We start from the raw sequence: 23,105 nt of genomic DNA on the forward strand, positions 1-23,105 counted from the left end.
AGCGTATTGTATCTGGGAATTTTTAAATCAAAACTGTAGAGTTTGCAAAATCGCAGCTTCATACATTTGGCAATCTGTATCTAGAGTGGGAAGGGGGGGGAAGAAATAAAAAAAAGTAAAAAAAATCGGTAATTTAAGGCCAGCAAGAAACTCGTGGATTAGGCCTTTGTTCCACATGTTTTACCATGTATTAAGGCAGAGCCGTAACTTTAAATATTAGTGCCTTGGCGAGAAGGAAATCCGCCCCCCTTGTTGCCCTCAATTTTAACCAAATGAACCTAAAATATTTATAAACTACACCCCCCTCATCACTGCGTCCTGGGAAGTCTCCCCTCTTGCACAGCCCTAGTTACTTCCCTGTATTAAGAGGTGAACCAACAGAGTTTATGGGATTCGATGATCCCTGTGATTGGTCAAGTTACTCTACTTTCAAAGCACTTTGCCCACAGTATACACACCTGGAACATTAATTGTTTTTATTGTAACAAGACGGAATGTCTTCCTCTGAGTGAAAGTGGAGGTACACATTCATACATAAGTGATCTCAACTTTTGCTCGCTTTGGCAGGTGTGCCTTCTCCTCAATGGAACATTCGCTCTTCTCCTTTTGATACTGTGAAGAATCCAAACCTCCGTTGTAGTAGGAAGGGGTCTCAGATTTAATAACAGTCTCACTTAGCTCTAATTTAGTTGGAAGGCCAGTCCACACAGGAATCTTGAGATCCAACAGCTGCATGAGGTGTTTCATAACCTCATCTACATATCCATGAATACGCAAGTCAGCATATCGATCCTAGGCAAAAGGAACAGAAAACAGGTTATTTATGCTTTCGTTAAATACCTTTCTTTGAATCCATGGGAAATACTGGACTATGGAGACAAGGGCCTACTTTAGGACAAAGGCATTTTAAATAATTCTAACAATTAAATGTTCTTCCCTCAAGACAGAACCAGAAAGAAACAAAAACAGAGAAACAACTTGTGACAGGATGGACCGCCTATGCCACCCTGTCTGTTGTTGCTGGGAACCGGCTGGGCTTACCCTTGCCACCGTTCCCTTTTGTTATCTAAAAAGCGCCCTCTTGCCGCAGTAGGAGGAGCTTAAGTTGCTGCCACCACTGGGCTCCTATACCGGCACCCAGAACCGGTTATCTTCTGCGTAATGGACGCTGCTAGCGTGTCTCCTTGATGGTGTACCTGGCTGGTAACTCTGGACCTCTTACTATGGATCCGGGTTGCTGTGAATGGATCCCCCCTGGCCTATCACACTAACCAGGGCTGCTGGGTAGTGCAGAGCGTTGGCACTGGAATAACTTGGGTCCAAACCGCAGAGACAGCCGGAGAACGGATTAGATTTTAGGGTCTAATCTGTAGATCACAGGAAAACAGCAATATTGAAGATGATTCCAAGCAGGTCTTTCAAGCAAGATGGTTTATTTGTTCACACACACTGGTGGAAGGTTCCAGTGTGATCAGGTCAGATGACAATTCAGAAGAACACTAACATGCTCACAGAGCTCCTCTTTTATACAGTTCAGAAATAGTCTATTTTTAGAAACAGGATATACTCTATTCACACACACAGAAATTTACATGCATTTCAAGGCTAACAAAATCTACACTTGGCTATGAAATTCTTAAAAAACCCTGCTGTGATTTCCTGAATCTTATTTCAGAGACAGAAGACTCACTAGCAAGTCAAAAGGTCTAACTGGCATGAATATTTCAGACAGTGGCCGAATACACATTTCCACAGATCAACAGAAGGACTCACAACAAGCCACTTCCTTAAACCACAATACACCAAAGGCTTGGTAAACTCAGGCTCATTGTGTCAGATATATGCATCAGAAATAGGCATTTCCTATAGTAAGGTGAAAACAAGAAAAACCAGTTTCTAGCCAGGTCTCAGAAATAACAATTTCCTATATCACAATATACACAATATCAAAAATACTGGCATTGCCATACATAAAATAAGTGCCCCGTGCAATTAGCTTTAAATACATTTTTACCAAAAGTTATTTAATAGTAATCCAGTCACATTCCCCCCCCCCCCCCCCTTGTCCATGCGGTAACCAGGGTGCCATGTCCAAACGATTTGGCTCCTGGTGTGCCGTCTCCTAGGGTTACCTGAGGTGATCAGGAGGATCAGGCTCTTCCTGCCGAGACAGTCCATCCGCATTGCTGCAAGCCTTTCCTTACTTGTGAATTATGCCAAAGTCATAAATTTGAAGTGCAAGGCTCCAGCGCAACAAATGGCCATTTTCCCCTGAGGCGGATTGTAGCCACTTTAAAGTAGTATGTTCAGTCACCACAGTAAAAAGTCGTCCATACAAATAAGGTTGTAGTTTTTCTACTGCCCAAACAATGGCCAAACATTCCTTCTCAATTGTGGCATACCCCACCTCCCAGTTTAGCAGTTTTCTGCTCAAATAAGCCACAGGGTGCTCTTGACCATTGGGCCCCACCTGGCTAAGTACTGCTCCCAGTCCATACTGTGACGCGTCAGTTTGCACAATAAAGTCCTTGTCGTAATTAGGCGCCAACAGTACTGGAGCACAAACTTCCTTTAATGACTGAAATGCCAGCTCACAAGCGGGTGTCCAGTCAACTACTTTGGGAAGTATATGCTTAGTGAGATCTCTCAGGGGCTTGGCTACAGTGCTAAAGTCTGGGACAGATCGTCTGTAGTACCCTGCAGTCGTTAAGAATGTTAGTACATGTAACTGGGTCGTTTGCTGGGGTCAGGCTCGGATGGTCTCTACCTTATCTGGTTCTGACCTAACCCTTCCTCCCCCCAAACGATCACCCAGGTACTGTACATCTGACATCCCCATCTGGCAATTCTCTGCCCTAACAGTCAAACATGCCCACACCATCTTCCCTAACACCAGCCCTATTTGCTCTAGATTATCTTCCCAAATCTTACTGAAATTGGAAATGTCCTCTAGGTAATCCTGCACTCGGCCTAACTCATCTACAGAAGCGCTAATACAGGGCAAGGGGTAGGTGTCAGGCATGGGCACAGGCCGTGGACCTACTATATCCACAGCCACTTGCTGAAAAGGTTCCCCAATTATTGACAAGGACCTGAGGGGAGCACGAACACTGGGGCGCCCGAGACGCTGACACACATCACAGGACTTACAGTAGGCCAGGACGTCATCAGACAGTCCAGGCCAGAAAAAGTTCTGGGTCAGGCGTTTCAGTGTTTAGTCTCTGCCCTGATGTCCCTCCATAATGATTTCATAAGCAACTGCCATTAGTTGCGTACAAAAGCCCCATGGTACCACCAGTTGAACTTGTTCCCAGACTGGTCTATCCCCATCTACCTTCCTAGCTACACGGTACAACCCTTTACGCCAGGTCACACTCCCTACCTCCATCGCTGGAAAGCTGCCGCCAGCCTGGCGCCTCATGCCTTCCAGCGAGGGATCAGTGAGCTGCGCTGCCCTGAACTCTTCCCTGCGGCCCTCACTATCGTCTAAGTCAGGATACACTGCAGGAGGGTCTATGCTGGGGTGACTAGGGTCAGTCAAAGTGGGGTCAGTCAAAGAGGGGTCAAAATCTACACTTAGCTATGAAATTCTTAAAAAAACCTTGCTGTGATTTCCTGAATCTTATTTCAGAGACAGGAGACTCACTAACAAGTCAAAAGGTCTAACTGGCATGAATATTTCAGACAGTGGCCGAATACACATTTCCACAGATCAACAGAAGGACTCACAACAAGCCACTTCCTTAAACCACAATAAACCAAAGGCTTGGTAAACATAGGCTCATTGTGTCAGATATATGCATCAGAAACAGGAATTTCCTATAGTAAGAAGAAAAGAAAAAACAGTTTCTAGCCTGGTCTCAGAAATAACAAATTTCCTATATCACAATATACACAATATCAAAAAGACTGGCATTGCCATACATAAAATAAGTGCCCTGTGCTATTAGCTTTAAATACATTTTTACCAAAAAAGTTATTTAATAGTGATCCAGTCACACAACTTAATCCGTGAAAAACAGAAAAATCAAAAAAACAAAAAGCTCAACTTTGGTAAACATTTCTCCACAGGAGACCTAGAGCTTAATTAGGTGTGTGCTCAGAGCTCCCCACTGATAAATACAAAAGGATTTAATGCAAGTATCAAAATTCACATGTTCTCTATGGAACATGAGGGCGTACCAAAGCCGTCCCCTTCAGATGGATACATTCAGAGTTTTACATAGCCCCTTTTGCACAAAAGGGGTGTCCTTAGCTATAAACACAGACATTTTTGTAGAGATATGTGCTTGGGGGCCAATGTGGCTACCTGACAACTGCTCAGCCAAAGCTCTGTGCTGCTCCACCCACAAAAACCTCACCGACGGGGGCGTGGCCTGGGAGCTAACAGGAGAAGACGTGCTGAGCCAGAGCTCCTCATAAAAACAGCGAAAAGTGCTTTTCAATTCTGCCTTAAACCGGGAATAACTCCACAACAACCTAAGAACACCTGTGAGGGCTTGTTGGACGAGTGCAGCGGGTCGGTTGGTGGCCCAGGTGGAGTGGAAACGTGCCTGGCATATCCTGCTATCCTCCTGCACAGATCGGAGATCAAGGGCTGCCGATTTGGTCCGGTTTGAACTCTCTCCTGCACACCGCAAACTACCCGACTGGGACGCAGGCTGGGTGACAATGGGGGGCGAGATAAGGTACTCGGATCCGTCAGCGGGTCCCGCTTTGTCAAGCTTCTTACCTTCCATCTGTGCGGGCCTGTGGGCAGACGATCTAGTCGGAGGTCCCCCCGCCTTCCCTGGCTTGTACAGGACTCGCCACACCACACCGGCGGCCACCATTACCACCTTCTCTTCCAGTGGGTTAACAGCTGTGGTGCCTGCTGGGAGGACTGTGAAGTCGAGACACTGTGACGGGCCGACGAGGTTGAAGCCGTTTGACATACCAAGTAAGGGGACTCATACCCATTCCTCAGCCTTAAAAGCCCCCACAGAAAAACTGATAGTAGAGGAGGTGAGAGGAAGCCTGCCTGTGAGGGCATCTACCTAGCCCCAGTTCTTTATTGGCTCCACATTCTGTTCTCAGAGCTGTCTGTTCCATCAGACCCTAGCAGCCAAATAGTCTGTGTTAACCTGCTTCCAGCTTATTAACAGTGACAGTGCTGAGGCTCTCTGAAAACTCACCCCACACACAGCTGAGACCATAGATTAAAGAAGGCACTAGTCTGGCCGAGTGTAAACCATGGAATAATCCTGCAGGGTCCCTGTGCCCTCATCACCCCCAGTCCTTATACAATCTGTGGAAATGTTAGTTAAGAGCGGTTGAATACTCTAACAATTTGGCGCTTGGCAATTCTATGCTCTAGAAAGTCCTCTTCTTTTTCTCCTTTGTCTGTTTTTCACTTCAAGTCATCGTTTGTCCAGCTTCCGGTGTAATGGCTCCTAAAAAGGTAAAGGCTACTACTTCTGTAGTCACCGGTTCAATTTTTCAAGCCCCAAAATATCTCTCCCAGCACGGGTTGTGCCAAAAAAGATAGACCGGCCAGTGGTGCTGTAGCTACACAAGCAGTGGAGAAACGAAAAGAACCCACTGCCGGCAACCAGTCAGAAGAGGGGGACCATGAAGGCCTCCTCACGGTTAAGTCTATGCAGAATATGTTGGCACTGTTTAAAACCGAAATCTTGTCCGAAATGAAAGCGTCCATGAAAGAATTACATCAAGAAGTCATTCATTTGGCGGACGCACCAGCCATATTGAGGATAAAATGGAAGAGCTGGCGGCCTCACACAACCTTATAACTGAGCATGAAAAATTGCGAGAGGAAGTCTACTCACACCGTGATAAATTTACAGACATGGAAGACAGATCAAGGAGAAACAATATCAGGATCAGAGGCATTCCAGAAACAGTAGCCCCTTCTGAGTTGCTCTCATTCGTCACTGAGCTGTTTCACAAACTTCTACCTGAAGCAACGGAACATGACCTGATGTTAGATCGGATCCATAGGCTTCCTAAGCCATGATCAGCTCCAGAAAATGCACCTAGGGACACTCATGAGGATTCATTTCTTCCCTATAAAAGAGCGGATCCTAGGAGCAGCTAGAATGGAGGATAATGCTGAGCACTTACAGGACCTCCAGTTCTTCCAGGACTTTTCATTTGCTACTTTAGCCAAGAGGAGATCATTTCAAGGTATCACCAAGGCTCTGAGAGATCGGGACATTCCATATAAATGGGGTTTCCCCGTCAAGCTAATTATACGGTGAGATAATGTTACTCATGTCGCTTCCTCAGCAGCCGAAGGACTGGCTCTGCTGAAGTCCTGGGATATTCCGGTTCCTGAGCCGACTCTTACGTCAAGCCTACGTCTTAGACAAGAATGGTCAAAGTAATTGGAAGTCGTTTGGAGATTCTGCTGTTTCTCAGTCTCTTACACTTGGACAGTGGGCTCCGGTCCGAGCCCTGTCAACCCGTATCAGTACTTCATGCATCACCTTGGCCTTATCTTGTTGGGAGAAGGAGGAGACACGAGTGGCAGTCTTACTCCAAGATACAGAAGAGGACACTTTTCATTATACAGTCTTCCCACTGTTCGTGAGTGTGTGTGTGTTTTCTTTCTCCCTGTAGGTCCTGGATGGAACACGAGAAGATCAACAGGTTGCGGGAAGGTAGACGACGCAAAGACTGGAGTCTCTAGGCTTTCATATGCCAAGCGGTGATGTTAATGTAACACTAGTTTTACGATTTATTGTCTTTCTGGCTAGTCAGAGAAAGTTAAACTGTTTAAGATTACTATATGTTGGTATTTAACAGGTCTGAAGGGTGGTGGGGGTGGAGTGGTCCCTGTTTGCGTCCCAGGGCGCCCCCATATCTACATGATGCTGGTGTTTTTCCCTTCCCCTTCCAGCAAATACTCTAACCCTCTATTTAGGGTTATTTTGTTGTTTTTTTCCCCATGTTTACGGTTTTCTTTAAATTTCTTCTCCCCTATTTTCCTAGGGTACATATTAACACAAATAATTGGTCTTTCGTGCTGTTTCAGCACCAAGTCTGATCATGGTCTGGTACTTATTAGATTGAACATAGCCCATATTTTTACTGCAAATGGTAAAGTTTTTGACACAAAATGCAAGAGGTTTAAACTCCCCTAATAAACGAAGATTGGCACTTTCATCATTCTATAAGTTCAAAGCAGATGTAGTGGCCCTACAAGAAACGCATTTCAAAGCTGCGGCTCCCCCGGTATTGAGAGATAGACATTTCCCACTATGTTTCACTGCTAATGGCCCTCATAATAGGAATGGCGTGGCCATCTTATTCAGTAATAGATTTGAATTCATTCATAAATCCACTATAGCAGACAAGGCAGGTAGATATCTGATCTTGATAGGTACGCTAGACAATAAACTTGTCACCATAGTCTCGCTGTACGCCCCTAACTCTAGGCAGGTTCCTTTTCTGAGGGGGGTCTTTCAGGAAATAGAGAAATATAAAGAAGGAGAACTGAGAGTTATGGGAGATTTTAATATAGTAGCAGATCCAAAACTGGATAGACCCTCTCAATCTTCGTCTCCGCTGTAGGTTTGAGTCTATCGGGCCCCTCACTAGCCTTTACCAAGTTGTTGGGGGAATTTGACTTATATGTGTGGAGAACTGCGGACCCCAATGGCAGAGATTTTACATATTTCTCACATGTTCATAATTCATATTCGCGTATAGACTTGATTACTGCAGACAAATGGTCACTACAGGCTACCAAACTAGTTGAGATCCTTCCGATAACTTGGTCAGACCATGCTCCAGTGCTGTGGACATGTAAGGCCACTAACCCTTTTGTTTTCCCCAGGCCGTGGCGTATGCCACCATATCTTTTGTCCCTACTAGAAGCAAGACTGGATATCAAAAAAGCAATTCAACAATATTGCAAAACTAACGCCCCTTCTGACATAAACATCTTTAACTTTTGGTGTGCACTAAAAGCAGTTGCGAGAGGGGTAGCGATCCAGACGGGCTCTCAGTTAAAAAGGGCTAATGCCTTTTTGCAAAAAGAACTCTAAGAGAAGTTAGTAAAACTAGACACTCAGAATGCCCCTCTAAGAACCTGAAGAAAGAAATCACTCTAGTTAGAGCCCAGCTTCAGAAAAGGCTACTGTCAAAGACCCAATTAGCGTTAACTAGACTTCGACAAAAATACTATGTGGCGGGGAACAGGGCAGGGAAGCTCCTAACGCGGAAATCGAGGGGACAACAGGCGCAGAATAGAATTAAATATCTGATAGATGAGTCAGGTAAGAAAGTCTCTAATCCCAGGGATATAGCCAACATGTTTGCACAATACTATTCAAAACTCTACAACTTGAAGGACGATGGCTCTACTCATCAACCTAGCCTGTCAGACATCCCTCTATGTCTTTACATAGCCTAAATATTCCGACAAAAGACTCAGAGACGGGGACAGCCCTGGCAGCCCCATGGTCGCGAACTGAAATCCAGGAAGTTAATAAGAATCTCCCTTCAGATAAAGCCCCGGGGCCAGATGGGTATATAAACGGGTTCTATGTGACATTCCAGGAAGACCGCCTTCCAATACTTGAACAATTGTTCAATGAAGGCACATCTCAAGGATCATTCCCACCCGAGATGCTGGAGTCACAATTGGTTACCATTCCTAAGCCGGGGAAGGACCCTACCTCGTGTCTCAACTAAAGACCAATAGCCCTCTTGAACTCAGATATCAAAATTTATGCCAAACTCATAGCGAATAGACTAAATGGACTTCTCCCGGGACTCGCTCACCCTGACCAGGTGGGATTTGTGTTGGGGCGTCAAGCCTCAGACAATACCAGAAGGGTGCTCGATATTCTGGAATGGGTGAGGAGCTCCCAGACAGAAGTGGTGGCTCTCTCTCTTGATGCTGAGAAGGCTTTCGATAGATTACATTGGGGATATATAGAGAGGGTCCTTCTCCGGTTCGGATTTCATGGTAAATTTCTGTCAGCTATCTCTGCATTATACTCTGACCCTTCAGCTAGGGTGTTTTGTAATGGTTTCATGTCAGACGGCTTAAAAATCTCAAATGGTACTATACAGGGCTGCCCGCTGTAGCCGCTGATTTTTGTTTTGGCAATGGAACCCCTGGCGATAGCCATTAGATCCTCTTCACTGTTTCCGGGTATCATCATCAAGAAAACAATTCACAAACTGTGTTTGTTTGCAGACGATGTATTATTATTTGTGACTAGCCCGGAGACTTCGCTGCCGGCCCTTCACAATATACTCGATGTCTATAGCCGAGCATCATATTACAAATTTAACTCAGCTAAATCTGAGGCCCTCCCAGTAAATATCCCCCCTTTGAAGATAGAACATCTTAAGAAAACTTTTCAATACTCCTGGAAAACGGTAGCCCTCCCGTATTTAGGCATAAAGATTACCCCATCCCTAGATAGTACAATCAATCTAAACTATACGGCTTTGATACAGCAGCTACTCACACTAACCAAATCATGGGCCTGCTGCGAGATCTCCTGGCTGGGAAGGTTGGCAACCTTTAAGATGTCGGTGCTACCGAAAATGATGTACTTATTCCGGACCATACTTGCTAGCATCCTGAAACCATTGTTTGATAAACTGCAGTCAATTATGATAACCTATGTATGGAAAGGTAAACCCCCTCGTATAGCTGGTTCTTGAATGTGCTTACCCAAGCAACACGGTGGTCTAGCGTTACCAGATTTACATAAATATCATCACGCTTGTCTATTATCCCAAATAAGAGATTGGTCTCTACTCCCAAATCAGAAACCATGGGTTGATTTAGAAAGGGCATTGTGTTTGAGGTTCCCACTAGAAGACTTGATCTGGGTCCCTAAATCCTGGCGTCCGGCAACTGCCCTCCTTCCCACGGTCCCAACTACAAATATCTCACTGGTAACTGTAGCAAAACTTATCCCAGAGTTAAACCTAAATCGTTGGATTGAGAATGGGGCTAAATTTTGGTAAGAACTACCGTATTTTTCGCTCCATAAGACGCACTTTTTCCCCCCAAAAAAGTGGGGAAAAAAGTGTGTGCGTCTTATGGAGCGAATACTGCAAAAAGGAGTCCTAAAACTTCTCTACTTACCAGAACGGAACAGTTCTTCAGCTACATTGTAGCTACCCGGACAGCTGAGAGGTGCGCACCTCACTACAAGTGGAGCTCCGGACGCTGAGACCGAAATAAGAACCGATGAGTGGACAACTGAACTGTAAGTATTTTGCTTAAGAAGGAGTGGCAATTGCGGTTCACAGATGCACACAGACACCCGAGGAAGCCGCGGAACACACAGCGCTCACTCTCCACAGGCACACAGCGCTTCCATTCACTCGTAGCCGCTTCAGGAATTCCCACCTCCCACACCAACTACCCGCTTCAAGCAACTATAGGCGCCAATCGGGACACTACATATCCAGGCACCCGCAGACTTCAACACAGAACCAGCTACAAATCGCACTCTCTATTACAAAAAGGTAATTGCAACTACATAGACACACAGAGGTAGCAGAAGAATCGGACGCTACACAACCATTCTTGGCCAACATCAGATTTTGCAGTTACCAGTGACGCCCTATTGCAATTGTCAAGAACTTATGCCACAGTTGCCCACTTAACATATTGTCACTATATACCACCATTGCTATATTGTTCTATTGCTATATTGTATTTTTCTACATTTATTCCATTATTTCTTTCATTATCCACTTAATACCCACCACAACAGCTATCTCATATAATGTGGTCTACCAGAGTGAGTTGTATCCCACAGAGGGTAACTGCCATCCCAGCTAATGGTGGTATCCTCACAGAGACAATGCGGCTCTATAGGGGATATTATGCACATATTTTGGGGCTGCCCCCTCCTCCGTCCATTTTGGGAACAGGTGTTTGAGTTTGCCAATAAGATCACCTCTCAAAAAGTAGATCCCACCCCGGAAGCGGCTTTATTGCAGCATTTCCCATCACAATTCCCTCTTCATGCTAGATCTGTGTTTTGTCACATTTTAATAGCTGCTAGAGCAGCGTTGGCTCAAAACTAGAAAGCCCCCGACCTGCCTGCGTTAAACAAAGTGATTGCTAAAGTACAGTTTAGCTTTGAGATGCAGATGTGGGGGATGCCATATTCTTCATCCCCTTCATCACCCCTAATAAAGTGGTTTTCCTGGCACGTGTATACTACAGAGGGAGAGGGGGCAACCAGAGCTCATACTGATTCGTTGATACCCCTTTTACAGTTCACCTTGAATGAACCCCTGCCAGAATCCACATAGTTTTCTGATGGGATTATACCATTGGGAGTTTGCCCACCTAGTTGTTGCTGGTTTCCTTTGCTGTTTTACTGTCTTACTGACCTGACAGTGTCTATTGTATTAAGTACCGTAAATTTCGATGCGATGTAATGTGTTTACCCTACTATGTACCCCTCCTTCCCCTTTTTTTTCTGGTCTTCCCTTTCCCCTCCCAATCATTTTTTTTCTGTATCCCTTAAATTTGGAAGAAAATAAAAAATACTATTGAAGTTAAAAAAAAAAAAAAAACCTCACCGACTACACCGTTGAAACTAGCTGTGCTAATCCCTACAATGACAATCTTGGCAAGTCATAGTATTATCAAACAACGCTTGCAGATACCTGGTCTTTTTATGTCAATGGAGTGATTTCTGCCTCCCTGATGGCTGCTTTATGCCACTGTGTTGGCGTTGTCTAACTAAATCAATATGGGATTTTCCCACAACAGACCATGGTCTGTGTTCTGCTGGACTACAGACCAGGAAATAGACATTGAAGGTCGACAGCCCTACAGCACTAGAGGCTATTGTCACGATTTCATATGGCAAGAGGACAGCTTCCAGAGGAGCAACGTACGTATGAGAGCCAACAGACCCATTATTAATAATATTAGTGTCTTCCCGAACAGGAGTGCTTAGTGTCTTGAGGATCATTGGGCTGAAAGGATGCTTTTAGTGTCTAAACCTTAAGTAAGTCTAACTGTGTTTTATCAGCACTGGTATAATCACACCTGCTGCAACTTGTGTGAATGGCTAGCTGCATGCTCCTGGCACACCTAGTTTACAGGGAGACAGGTAGTGAGAAGGTACTAGATCAAGGATATATTCCTTATCTATAACACCCCTCACCCCCGAGCCTGAAGTGGAACTAAGCCAATAATCCCAATAATGCAGCAGGCTCCTAATACAGTACAATAACAAGTTACAATGCACCGAGTAATTCAGTCACCTTCAATTAATTCACATATATACAGAAGATGGGGTGCACTCACACACCAAAAGTGTATTCAAATCGAAGCAAAAGAGAGAGGAAAGTGTGTATCACTAAGGCACTCTGACTGTTACAGTTGAAAAATTAAAACATCAATCTTTATTAAAATGCATTAAAAGAAATATTTTAAAATATCGAATCTTCAAAGCTCTATAAACATGAGCCTCTCATTTATAATCCTATTGAAACTTACAACAAAATATTAAAAATTGATGCATGATGAGGAGGTGAAACTATTGTAATGACAGTTAAACTGGCAGAAAAAACAAAAAAATAAATGAACAAGAAAATTAACAAATACCAGAAAGTGTAAAAGTGAAAACAATTAAGGGATGAAAAACATCCAGGATAAAATGCAAATTAAAAATGGATTAAATCTATAAAATGAAAATAAGAAGAAAATGGATAAAAGTAATAAATAAGAAAACAAAACAATGAACACAATTACTCGCCGTTTTAAGATCACTGTGGGTATATTAATTTATATTTAATATACACACAGTAACTCTGGGTATACCATTATACAGTTTTTTTGTTTGTTGATATCCAGGGTACAGCCATATATAATAAGCAGATTATGTCTGGAACATGATTTTGCGCAATAGATATCAATCATCCAGCAACAACGACGTGCCTGGCAGTTTTTCTGCCATTTTAACTGTCATTACAATAGTTTCAGCTCATCATCATTCATCAAATTTTAATATTTCAATATAAGTTTCTATAAGATTATTAATGAAAGGCTCGTGTTTATAGAGCTTTGAAGATTCAATATTTCAAACTATTTCTTTTAATACATATTAATAAAGATTGAGGTTTTCATTTTTCAACTGTAACAGTCAAAGAGTGCCTCAGTGATATACACTTTCCTCCCTTTCTTGTGCTTTCGATTTGAAGGCTCCCAATACAGCTTAAGCAGGTGGGCAGAAAGTCTGTCATGCATCCTGTTTGTTTGGGAGTTTAGAGGTGTATATTGCGATTTAAATAGTGTGCCAAAAACGTAGATGGTGGGGCGAAGTCCTAGAGGTCAAGTGATCATATCTATAAAGGTTTGGCATGCAATATGGGTGTAGGAAGCACTTGCAGCCGGGAAAAAGGAGACCCGACAGCACCACAGAGGAGAGTGAGAAGTATGCTGAAAACTGGGAGTCCCCTCCGTAAGACTGGCGTGCGACAGTGATATCATGTAATAAAATAGTTCTAGACCCCTGTAAAGGCTCATCTGCACTTAGGATTTTTGCCACTGTATAAGTGACCTAGATGATCATATGCAATGCTTTATAAACTAAAATACTCAACTTACATGTTTGGTTGGCTGCAGGTTTATTATGACCAGTTTTCCCCCTTTACGTTTTGTCAGAAGAGGAAGATTGCCGCTGGGTTTAATCTGAAGAGATGTTCCAAGAGTGATGGACAGATCTGCTTTTCTACAGAGAAAGAAGACTGGAAATGGTGGAAACCTGCAGCATTGTACAGAAGGGACATTGTAAATAAGATAACATTTCCAGTTACCTGCAAGCTTCATCAGCTAGACCCAAGTCTCTCTCAGGCAGAGAATCCTCCCAATCCAGTATAGTATCTTTCAGATTTCCCCTGAAAACACATTGACATAGATTTATTAAGACTTATTTTTATCCACTCGGAAGCACCAATAAATATAAATAAATGGTCTCTGAATGCTTCTCACTTCTCTTACCACATTCTGAATTGACATCAGAACTAGATTTAGTAGCACTTTATAGCAGATGAACTGAGCACAAATAAAAATTATTCATTTTTAAGTTTTAACCTACTTTGCATACAGATCACAAACAAAAGTTTCCTTTTTACCTGCATGCTCGCAGGCCCCTAACTTTGGGAACATCACAAAGTCTCCCAGTAGGTTTCAATCCCATGGTCCCCACCATGTAATCTCGAACATATTGTCTGTGAGGCAAGAACAGTTTTTAAAATGCAGCTACAGGTTCTACCATGATAACAAAAATACACATGGCTACAAAACAAAGACTGTGATATAACCATAATAAAGCAGTGGGAAATGTGATTTTGCTAAGCTGACGCCATCTTGTTGTCTTATAGCCATTTTGTTCTGTTATAGCTTAAATACAATTAGATGCACCTGTTTTGTAGGAATATTTTATTATTTGCAAGGCTAAGCTTATAACCTTGGACATACCAGACAGGAGATAAGCCAGCCCCCCCCCCCCCCCCGCTGGGGAGTTCTAGTGTGGATAATGAGAGAATATACCAACATCTGTGTGAAGGGAACATGAGTGGTTAAAACCTTTTAGGGCGTAGTTTTCTGTAATACGTGATTTTTGCTATATAGATAGGAACTTGTAACTAATAAAGCAGAGATTATTGTACACTCAAACCATGCAGTGTATTTAATTCTCTCCAGCTGATGAGCTCATAACTAATAATCTGACACTTACAGGTGAACAATCTGATATAGATTCAACAGCATTATACATCTCCAACCACCTGATACAAAGGATTACGAGATACTCACTTGCCACATTTACTACATTCCTCAACAAACATATTTCCATGGAGCTCTGAAAGTCGATCCCTGCAAAAGCAAAATAGTAATGTAAAACCGTATGCCTCCCTAAGGGTTGTTACCCACTGGGATCTCCCTGAAGCCAACAAGGAAAGTTGGCAAGTATGACATATAGTAAGATCTGTAAGTATAGTCAATGGTCCAAGTGTGTGTGTGTGTGTGTGTGTGTGTGTGTGTGTGTGTGTGTGTGTGTGTGTGTGTAATTTATATATATATATATATATATATATATATATTATATATATATATATATATATATATATATATATATATATAGTCATGTTGTCTTACCTATCAGTCTTTGATTAAATCTTGGTCTCAATGAAAAGGGCCACTTCCATAGGCATCAATACATGTTCAGAAATTGTGCCCTATGTCCAGTGTCATCATGCCACAGATGGCGAAGCCAACCACGTCCTGTACTGGCTCAGCATCAGGAAGAATGCCAGACTCTTCAGGGAGTGAGGGAGATCACCTCTATTTCAAGAAGTCTCCCTGACATTCAGGGAGAGTTGGCAAGTATGCTATATGTCCGTTCTAGTACGCATATATCTTTACAGTGTATGAATACTCTCACTATCTACAATATACTACACATGATACTTCCTTTCTTTTTCTTAGGAGTTAAATAGCACTTCGATAGGGATTTTCTCTTCATAATAAAGACATATGAAGAAGACAACAAATTTGCAGATAAGCTTTATGAATAGCACAAGATTGTTTTTTCCTCTGGGTTTGTCTCAAAATATTGCCCTATGTTGTCTTAGCAGCTGTCTATCTAGCCTATTTAAGGCTCATTTGGGTGTGGCTTACAAGCCAACCCTTGCTAGATGTAAGCCCCTTTACTTGGGAGTTGAGTGAATCTGATTTTAACTGCATTTTAATGGTGTTTAAAGCATATACGTCAGTGTAGGACCTGCATATAATGAGACAACTGTATTTTTGTTATGGATAATTTGCTTTAGTGCATGGATACTAACATACAGAAGCTGTACACTACCGCCCTGGACGAGCTCATTACTTCCTTTGGTCTCCAGCATCACCTTTACGCTGATGACATTCAACTCTACCTTCTCCAATCGGATCACCTCATCCCACGCAAGAATCCAAAATATCTCCTGGGCTGCCACCCTCCACTGGAACAACCTCCCACATTCCATACAACTGTCCCCTAATCTGTCCTCATTCAAACGGGCACTTAAAAAAACTCATCTCTTCCTCAAAGCCTACCTGCCTTCTACCCAACCATCTCCATGCTCGATTTCCAACTTCACCTCTTGCGTGTGATCCCCTCCACTGACTCCCCTTGTGCCTGCAGTCTGTTTCCACTCCATTTAGTATGCAAGCTTTTACGAGCAGGGCCCCCTTTTCTCTCTATGCCCTTTCGTCTCCTCCACCTTCACTGTATTCGCTATGATTGGAGCCTTTGTTTTACTCGCTTATTGTTCTGTACTCTCTTACCCTGTATGGTCAACTGTTTGTGCTCTGTACAGCATTGCAAATATCTGGTGGTGCCTTATAAATGAAAGGATAATGTGACTGGATCACTATTAAATAACTTTTGATAAAAATTTATTTAAAGGAAATAGCGCTGGGCGCATATTTATATAATTGCATAGGCACTTATTTTTGTTTATTGTAAGATAGGAAGTCGTTATCTCTGAGAACAGGGTAGAAAAGTTGGTCTTTCCTGTTTTCACCTTACTAAAGGATATGCCTTATTTCTGATGCATATATCGGATACAATAGGCCTTTGTGGAGGGAGGTCTTGTGTGTACTGGGATGTATTTAGTATGGAAGTGTCATTGTTTAGGATTTGTAAGGTTGCTAGTGGAAACCTCCAATTAGGACATGTGCAAGGAAGTCTGATAGCAGCAAGTGCTAACGAAGTTTTGTGATGAAGCGTCATGCCTGCTCTGGCCAAAGGCCCATCAGGGGGTCGTTACTGTGTGGCCTTTTGCCAGAGTGAATTTCATAGATACGTGTAAATTTTGTTAGCCTTGAAATGCATGTAAATTCATGTTTGTGTCAATAGAGTATATCCTGTTTCTAAAAATAGACTATTTCTGAACTGTATAAAAGAGGAGCTCTGTGAGCATGTAAGTGTTCTTCTGATTTGTCATCTGACCTGATCACACTGGTACCTTCCACCAGTGTGTGTGAGCAAATAAACCATCTTGCTTCAAAGACCGGCTTGGAATCATCTTCAATATTGCTGTTTTCCTGTGATCTACAGATTAGAACCTAAAATCTAATCCGTTCTCAGGCTGTCTCTGCGGTTTGGACCCAAGCTATTCTAGTACCAACGCTCTGCCTGCTACCCAGCAGCCCTGGTTAGTGTGATAGGCCAGGGGGATCTATTCACAGGAACCCAGATCCATAGTAAGAGGTCCGGAGTTACCAGCCAGGTACACCATCAACGAGATACGCTAGCAGCGTCAGTGACCCAGAAGGAACGTGGTTCTGAGTGCCATAGAAGGAGCTCAGTGGTGGCAGCCTTTGTAAGCCCCTCCTAATGCGGCAAGAGGGCGCTTTTTGGATAACGAAAGGGAACGGTGGCAAAAGTAAGCCCAGCCGGTTCCCAGAATCAGACAGGGTGGCATAGGCGGTCCATCCTGTCACAGATAATAAGAAATTTTATTACGTGAAATTTTTTGCAAATGCAATCATGTTTGGCATACTGTATAGAACTAGCTTACATCTATAATTGTGAAGAGGAGGGATTGGTAAAGCAACAGAGGAAAAACAGCATTGTCCCCTGTGTTAATTTCAGTGAAATTAGTAAATGCACAATGCAAAACCTAAAAGGTTCCGCCATGCTGGTGCCAATCCAAACAGCAAGAACAAATGGGCATGGGGGTTATTGGATCAAATATGTTCTATTCCCATAGCCATTTACATGCTTATATGTAAGCATGTAAACGGGTATGGGTTGCACACTGTAAAAGCATGCATTTTAAACTGGCCAAAACAAAAGATTTAAAAAATAAAAATGTATTTGCTACATACCTGGGGAATCCTGACCTTACATGTAATCCATCCACATTTTGACTGATCAAAAACTTCAAGATGCCAACACTGTGCAGTTGTAGAAGTGCCATGTGAGTTGCAGAAGGGCAAGCAGTTTCAAATGTAGTATCAAACTTAGGATTTAGCCCCTTTTCTTCCAATGTCCATACACCATTAGGACCCCTGAATGAAAAGAAAGGCTTGTGACATGCATTTAATAGAAGTAAAGTGGGATGGGCAGCACAGTTTAGCACTTCTAACTTATCTGTGAGTTTGTATGTTCTCCCCGTGTTTGCGTGGGTTTCCTGCGGGTGCTCCAGTTTCCTCCCACACTCAAAAAACATACGGGTAGGTTAATTGGCTGCTAACAAATTGACCCTAGTCTCTCTGTCTGTGTATGTGTGTGTGTGTGTTAGGGAATTTAGACTGAGCACCAATGGGGCAGGAACTTATGCGAGTTATCTGTACAGCACTGCGGAATTAGTGGTGCTATATTAATAAAATGGCGATTATGATGAGGAAACAAAAAAAAAAAAAAAAAAAAAAAAAATGGATGTACAAAGATTGTTCAATAAAGTGTTTTAGTTTGGATAGAGCCCACAACCGTGCACTCTCAGGCTGGGTGTTTGGATCTGGGCTGTGTTGAAAACAAGCAAAATGGATATTGAGTGTGACCACCAAGTGGGATGTAGTGACTCAATGAAATGGATATGGTAATTGAATTTATCCCTAGTCTCGTCATCACAGACTTCATTATAATAAAAAAAATGTGTTGTAGTTAAAGCTCAGTCAAATTTGCCACATGTAATTCATATATTCAGTTATATTCCAAATGTGCCGTTATTTTGTACAGCAATGTCTCTATGCAATTATTGAGCAAAGTACATTTATATTATGTGAATTATCACAACCCAATTTTACCATCATCATTTATTTATATAGCGCCAACATATTCCGTAGCGTTTGGGGACAAACATAGTAAACTAATAAACTGGGTAAAAACAGACAAAGAGGTGAGAAGGCCCTGCTTGCAAGCTTACAATCTATTGGACAATGGGAGTTTGACACATGACGTTAAGCCTACATTTGCAGTCGGCCCAGTCAGACTGCAAAGGTAAAAGTGACTCATAAGCTAAATGATCCTGTCACACAACAATGATGGTCAAGGGGTAGTTGTATAACAGGTAATAATAGGGTAATGTAATGAGGTTAAGAGGGTGGTTGAGGAATATTATAAGCTTGTAGACTAGATGGGAGTCTTATTGTGCGAGGGAGCAAATTCCATAGAGGGGGTGCAGCCCGGAAAAAGTCCTGTAATCGGGAATGGGAGGATGTAATGAGTGTGGATGAGAGACGCAGAACGGAGTTGTCGAGTTGGGAGATATTTTAAGACAAGAGAGGAGATGTATGTTGGTACAGCTTTGTTGATGGCCTTGTAGGTTAGTAAGAGTATTTTATATTGGAATCGGTAGAAAACAGGCGACCCGTGTAGAGACATACAGAGTGATTCAACAGAGGAATAACGATTTGCAAGGAAAATCAATCTTGCAGCAGCGGGGAAAAAGATTGTAGGGGAAGGCCAGTAATAAGGGAATTGCATTAGACAATGCGGGAAATAAGTGCATGAATTAAGGTTTTTGCAGTGTCTTATTTAAGATATGTGCAAATTCTGGAAATGTTTTTTAGATGTATATAACATGATTTAGATATAGAGTCCATGTGGGGAACAAAGGATAGGGGTGAGTCAAGGATTACACCTAGGCAGCGAGCTTGTTGGGTGGGATTTATGGTCATGTTATCAACAGAGATAGAAATGTCAGGTATGCTCTTGTTGGTAGGTGGGAATATTATTAACTCTGTTTTAAAAAGATTAAGTTTGAGTTGGCGAGAGGACATCCAAGATGAAATGGCAGAAAGATAGTGAGTTACACGGGACAACACAGATGTCGAGAGATCAGGAGAGGATAGATAGATTTGGGTATCATCCGCATAGAGATGATACTGAAATCCAAAGGAACTTATTAGATTTCCAAGAGAAGCGGTATAGATAGAGAACAGCAGAGGACTTAGCACTGAGCCTTGCGGTACTCCCAACTGATAAAGGAAGCGGAGCAGAGGTGGCCCCAGAGAAATTAACAGTGAAAGAGCGATTAGAAAGGTACGATGAGAGCCAGGATAGAACAGTGTCTTGAAGCCCTAGGGATTGCAGCGTTTGTATGAGAAGAGAGTGGTCAACGGTGTCAAATGCAGCCGAGAGATCCAGGAGAATTAGGAGGGATTAATGGTATTTAGTTTTAGCAGTGATCAGATCATTGACAACCTTAGTCAAGGCAGTCTCTGTGGAGTGTTGAGAACAAAAGCCAGATTGAAGAGGATCCAACAGGTTGTTTGCGGAAAGAAAGCGCGTGAGGCGAGTGTAGGCAAGTCTCTCTAGAAGCTTGGAGGGGCACGGCAGCTGAGAGATTGGACGGTGATTTGAGAGAGAGTATGGGTCGGAATCTTGTTTTTTAGAATAGGAGTAATCACTGCATGCTTGTATAGTGACGGAAAGATGCCAGTAGAGAACGAGAGATTACAGATTTTAGTTAGAGGCGAGATGAGCACAGGAGACAGAGTAGGAGGATAGGAAGAAAGTAGACATTTCCACTTCATATGTGGGCAAATGAAGAGGGGGTGTCAGAGGTTGGTGGGAAGGAATTGAGCCAATTGCTTGTTGAGGAAGAGGATACCAATTCTAGTCTGATCTTATCAATCTTGTCCTTGAAATAGGAAGCAAGATCCTGGGCACTGATCATAGACGGAGGGTTTGGGGTGGGAGGATTGAGAAGAGCTTTAAATGTCTTAAAAAGGCGTTTGGGGTTAAAAGCCTGAGCATAGATAAGAGATTGGAAGTATGTTTGTTTTGCAGTGTCCAGAGCATTTCGATAGGAGTGGTAGATAAAAGTATATGTGAGGAAGTCATTAGAGGTGCGAGTTTTACGACAGTGACGTTCTGCTTTACGGGAAAGCATTTGAAGATTTTGCGTTTCTGTAGTATGCCATGGCTGACATCGAAGTCAACGTGTAGTATGTAGTGTCGCTGGAGCCACTTGATCAATGGCTGTTGCTAAGGTCTGGTGAAAATGAGGTACTGCCATCTCAGGGGAGGAGAATGTAGAGATAGGAGAGAGAAGGTATTGGAGAGAGGTGGAAAATTGTTGAATATTAATAGAATTCAGATTTCTGCAGGTATGAGGAGGCTTGGTAGAGTTAGACAGTAGAGAGGTTAGAGCAGTGGGGGTGAGCGTGTAGCTGAAAAGGTGATGATCCGAGAGGGGGAAGGGTGTGTTAAGAAAGTTAGAAAGTGAGCATCGTCTAGAGAAAACAAGATCAAGGCAATGGCCATCCTGATGAGTAGATGATTCAATCCACTGCGAGAGGTCAAGTGAGGAGGTTAGAGAGAGTAGTTTGGAAGCAGCTTTGGAAGGTGGGTTATCAATGGGGATGTTGAAATCACCGAGGATGAGGGTGGGGATATCTGAAGATAAGAAGTGAGGGAGCCATGCAGAGAAATCCTCAATAAATTGTTGGTGTGACAACCAGGGGGACGATAGATCACCGCAACACGTAGAGAGAATGGATTAAAAATGCAAATAGCATGTACTTCAAGAGATGTGAACGTGAGTGATGGGACATTTGGTAGAACTGTGAATGTGCACTGTGGGGAGAGAAGTAGTCCAACCCCACCTCCTTGTCTGCCTTCAGGTCTGGAGGTGTGGGTGAGTTAGAGGCCACCATGTGAAAGTGCTGCAGGTGAGGCAGTGTCTGATTGCATGAGCCATGTTTACCATACCATATTTAATGAAAGTACTGCTGCAGTCACATTTTTAAATAACACTGTCAAAGAGATCCTGAGGCATTATAGCAGGTGCCAACATTGTGTGGCTGAACAGGTAAATAAATTACCGTTGTGGGTAAATAAATTACCCACAACGGTCTTATTAATAGACCGTTGTGATCAACATAATTCCTTAATATGAAATGCTAATTTAGTGAATTAGAGTATTTTTGCTAAGCCCCTGTGTATATGCAGATATGCAAATACAATGTGTGCAACAATAATTAGCAAATCTGCTATCTGCAGAGTTGCTGTTTATCTGATCAACCCATTGTGTGCAGAAAACTAGACATCTCATCTTCATCCGTTATCAGACCTCATGACACCTATATTGATAATAGTGTGATTAAAGTATAAAATATGAGGGAGGATGGCAGAGAAAATGTGGGAGCTATAGACCGGAGTGGATTCGTCAGTGAGGAGAGTCCATGGCGCAGCGTGAGGGTAATTTTATACCTGTAATTTGCTAATATTATTGTCTATTACTTTTATATTGTTCCATGTGTATTAATGCAAATAACCTGCACGTTTATATTTGTTATTTCTACCAAATTCTTTGTCTCAATGATTTGTAACCATGTGGGGACACCCCAGACACAGTGACGAATAGGATAGGTGTTGGGTGTGGGTACTGAAAGTAATGCATATGGGTTGTAATGGAATTAAATGTACATGGAAATTGAAAGGAATGCAAATAGGATATAGGTGCAAAATAGGATATATATGGGGTCTGAATGAAAGGATGTCATATAGGAACAATGAATTGATTTAACATTGGACGTCAATGGGATCAAAACGAGCATAGAAAAATGGTTTAATGAGATCTTTTTTTTTTTTTTTTTTTTACAATATATGTTTTGGATAGCCTATGGGAACTCATGGTTTGATTTTACTTTAGAATTTAGTTAACTGTAGAAGGCTAAGGTAACTGGTGGCATTTTAGCTGTAATGAATATTCAACTGCATGAACCCCAACACTTCCACATGGGCCTGTACAAATCCCAGGAGGTAAGCACAAACCTAAAATCAGGGATTCCGCAGGAAGTGCTGATGCCAGCTCCTGTATGAAATACAACATATGAGGCTTTCCGGATCATGTCAGCAAGTTCCTCCACCTTTTGATGTAACTCATCTTGTGGATCAAAAACCTAAAATATAGAAGAATTTAAAAAAAACATTACACATTTAACAATGGATTGAACCACCTAAACCTACGGGGATATAATTCCACAACAAGGTCGCTATGCAATTTTTTACATGGGGAGGCCAAAGTGATGACCACAGTCAAGGATGTTTCACCCCCCCCCCCCCCCCCCTTTGTCTCCCATTCTACATGCAGTTTGACCACAC

General features: G+C 42.6%; 1 protein-coding gene across 5 annotated transcripts in view; it reads right to left on the reverse strand.

The window, feature by feature from the left end:
- Window positions 1-461: 461 nt before the first annotated feature.
- The window catches only part of SIRT6 (sirtuin 6), a 29,569-nt gene continuing 6,925 nt past the window's right edge, over window positions 462-23,105 (reverse strand). For 3 of the 5 annotated variants that reach the window (XM_075204858.1, XM_075204861.1, XM_075204860.1), the window contains 7 exons: window positions 22,776-22,903; window positions 17,879-18,061; window positions 14,819-14,878; window positions 14,137-14,232; window positions 13,819-13,899; window positions 13,610-13,733; window positions 462-792 (listed from right to left, as the gene is read on the reverse strand). In XM_075204858.1, the coding sequence (XP_075060959.1) occupies window positions 529-792; window positions 13,610-13,733; window positions 13,819-13,899; window positions 14,137-14,232; window positions 14,819-14,878; window positions 17,879-18,061; window positions 22,776-22,903 (936 nt within the window). In that variant the 3' untranslated portion in view covers window positions 462-528. The remainder of the gene's footprint in view (window positions 793-13,609; window positions 13,734-13,818; window positions 13,900-14,136; window positions 14,233-14,818; window positions 14,879-17,878; window positions 18,062-22,775; window positions 22,904-23,105) is intronic. The other 2 variants (XM_075204859.1, XM_075204862.1) reach the window with 2 other exon arrangements.

This window comes from Mixophyes fleayi, chromosome 1, assembly GCF_038048845.1.
Source record: "Mixophyes fleayi isolate aMixFle1 chromosome 1, aMixFle1.hap1, whole genome shotgun sequence".
Lineage (NCBI taxonomy): Eukaryota > Metazoa > Chordata > Amphibia > Anura > Limnodynastidae > Mixophyes > Mixophyes fleayi.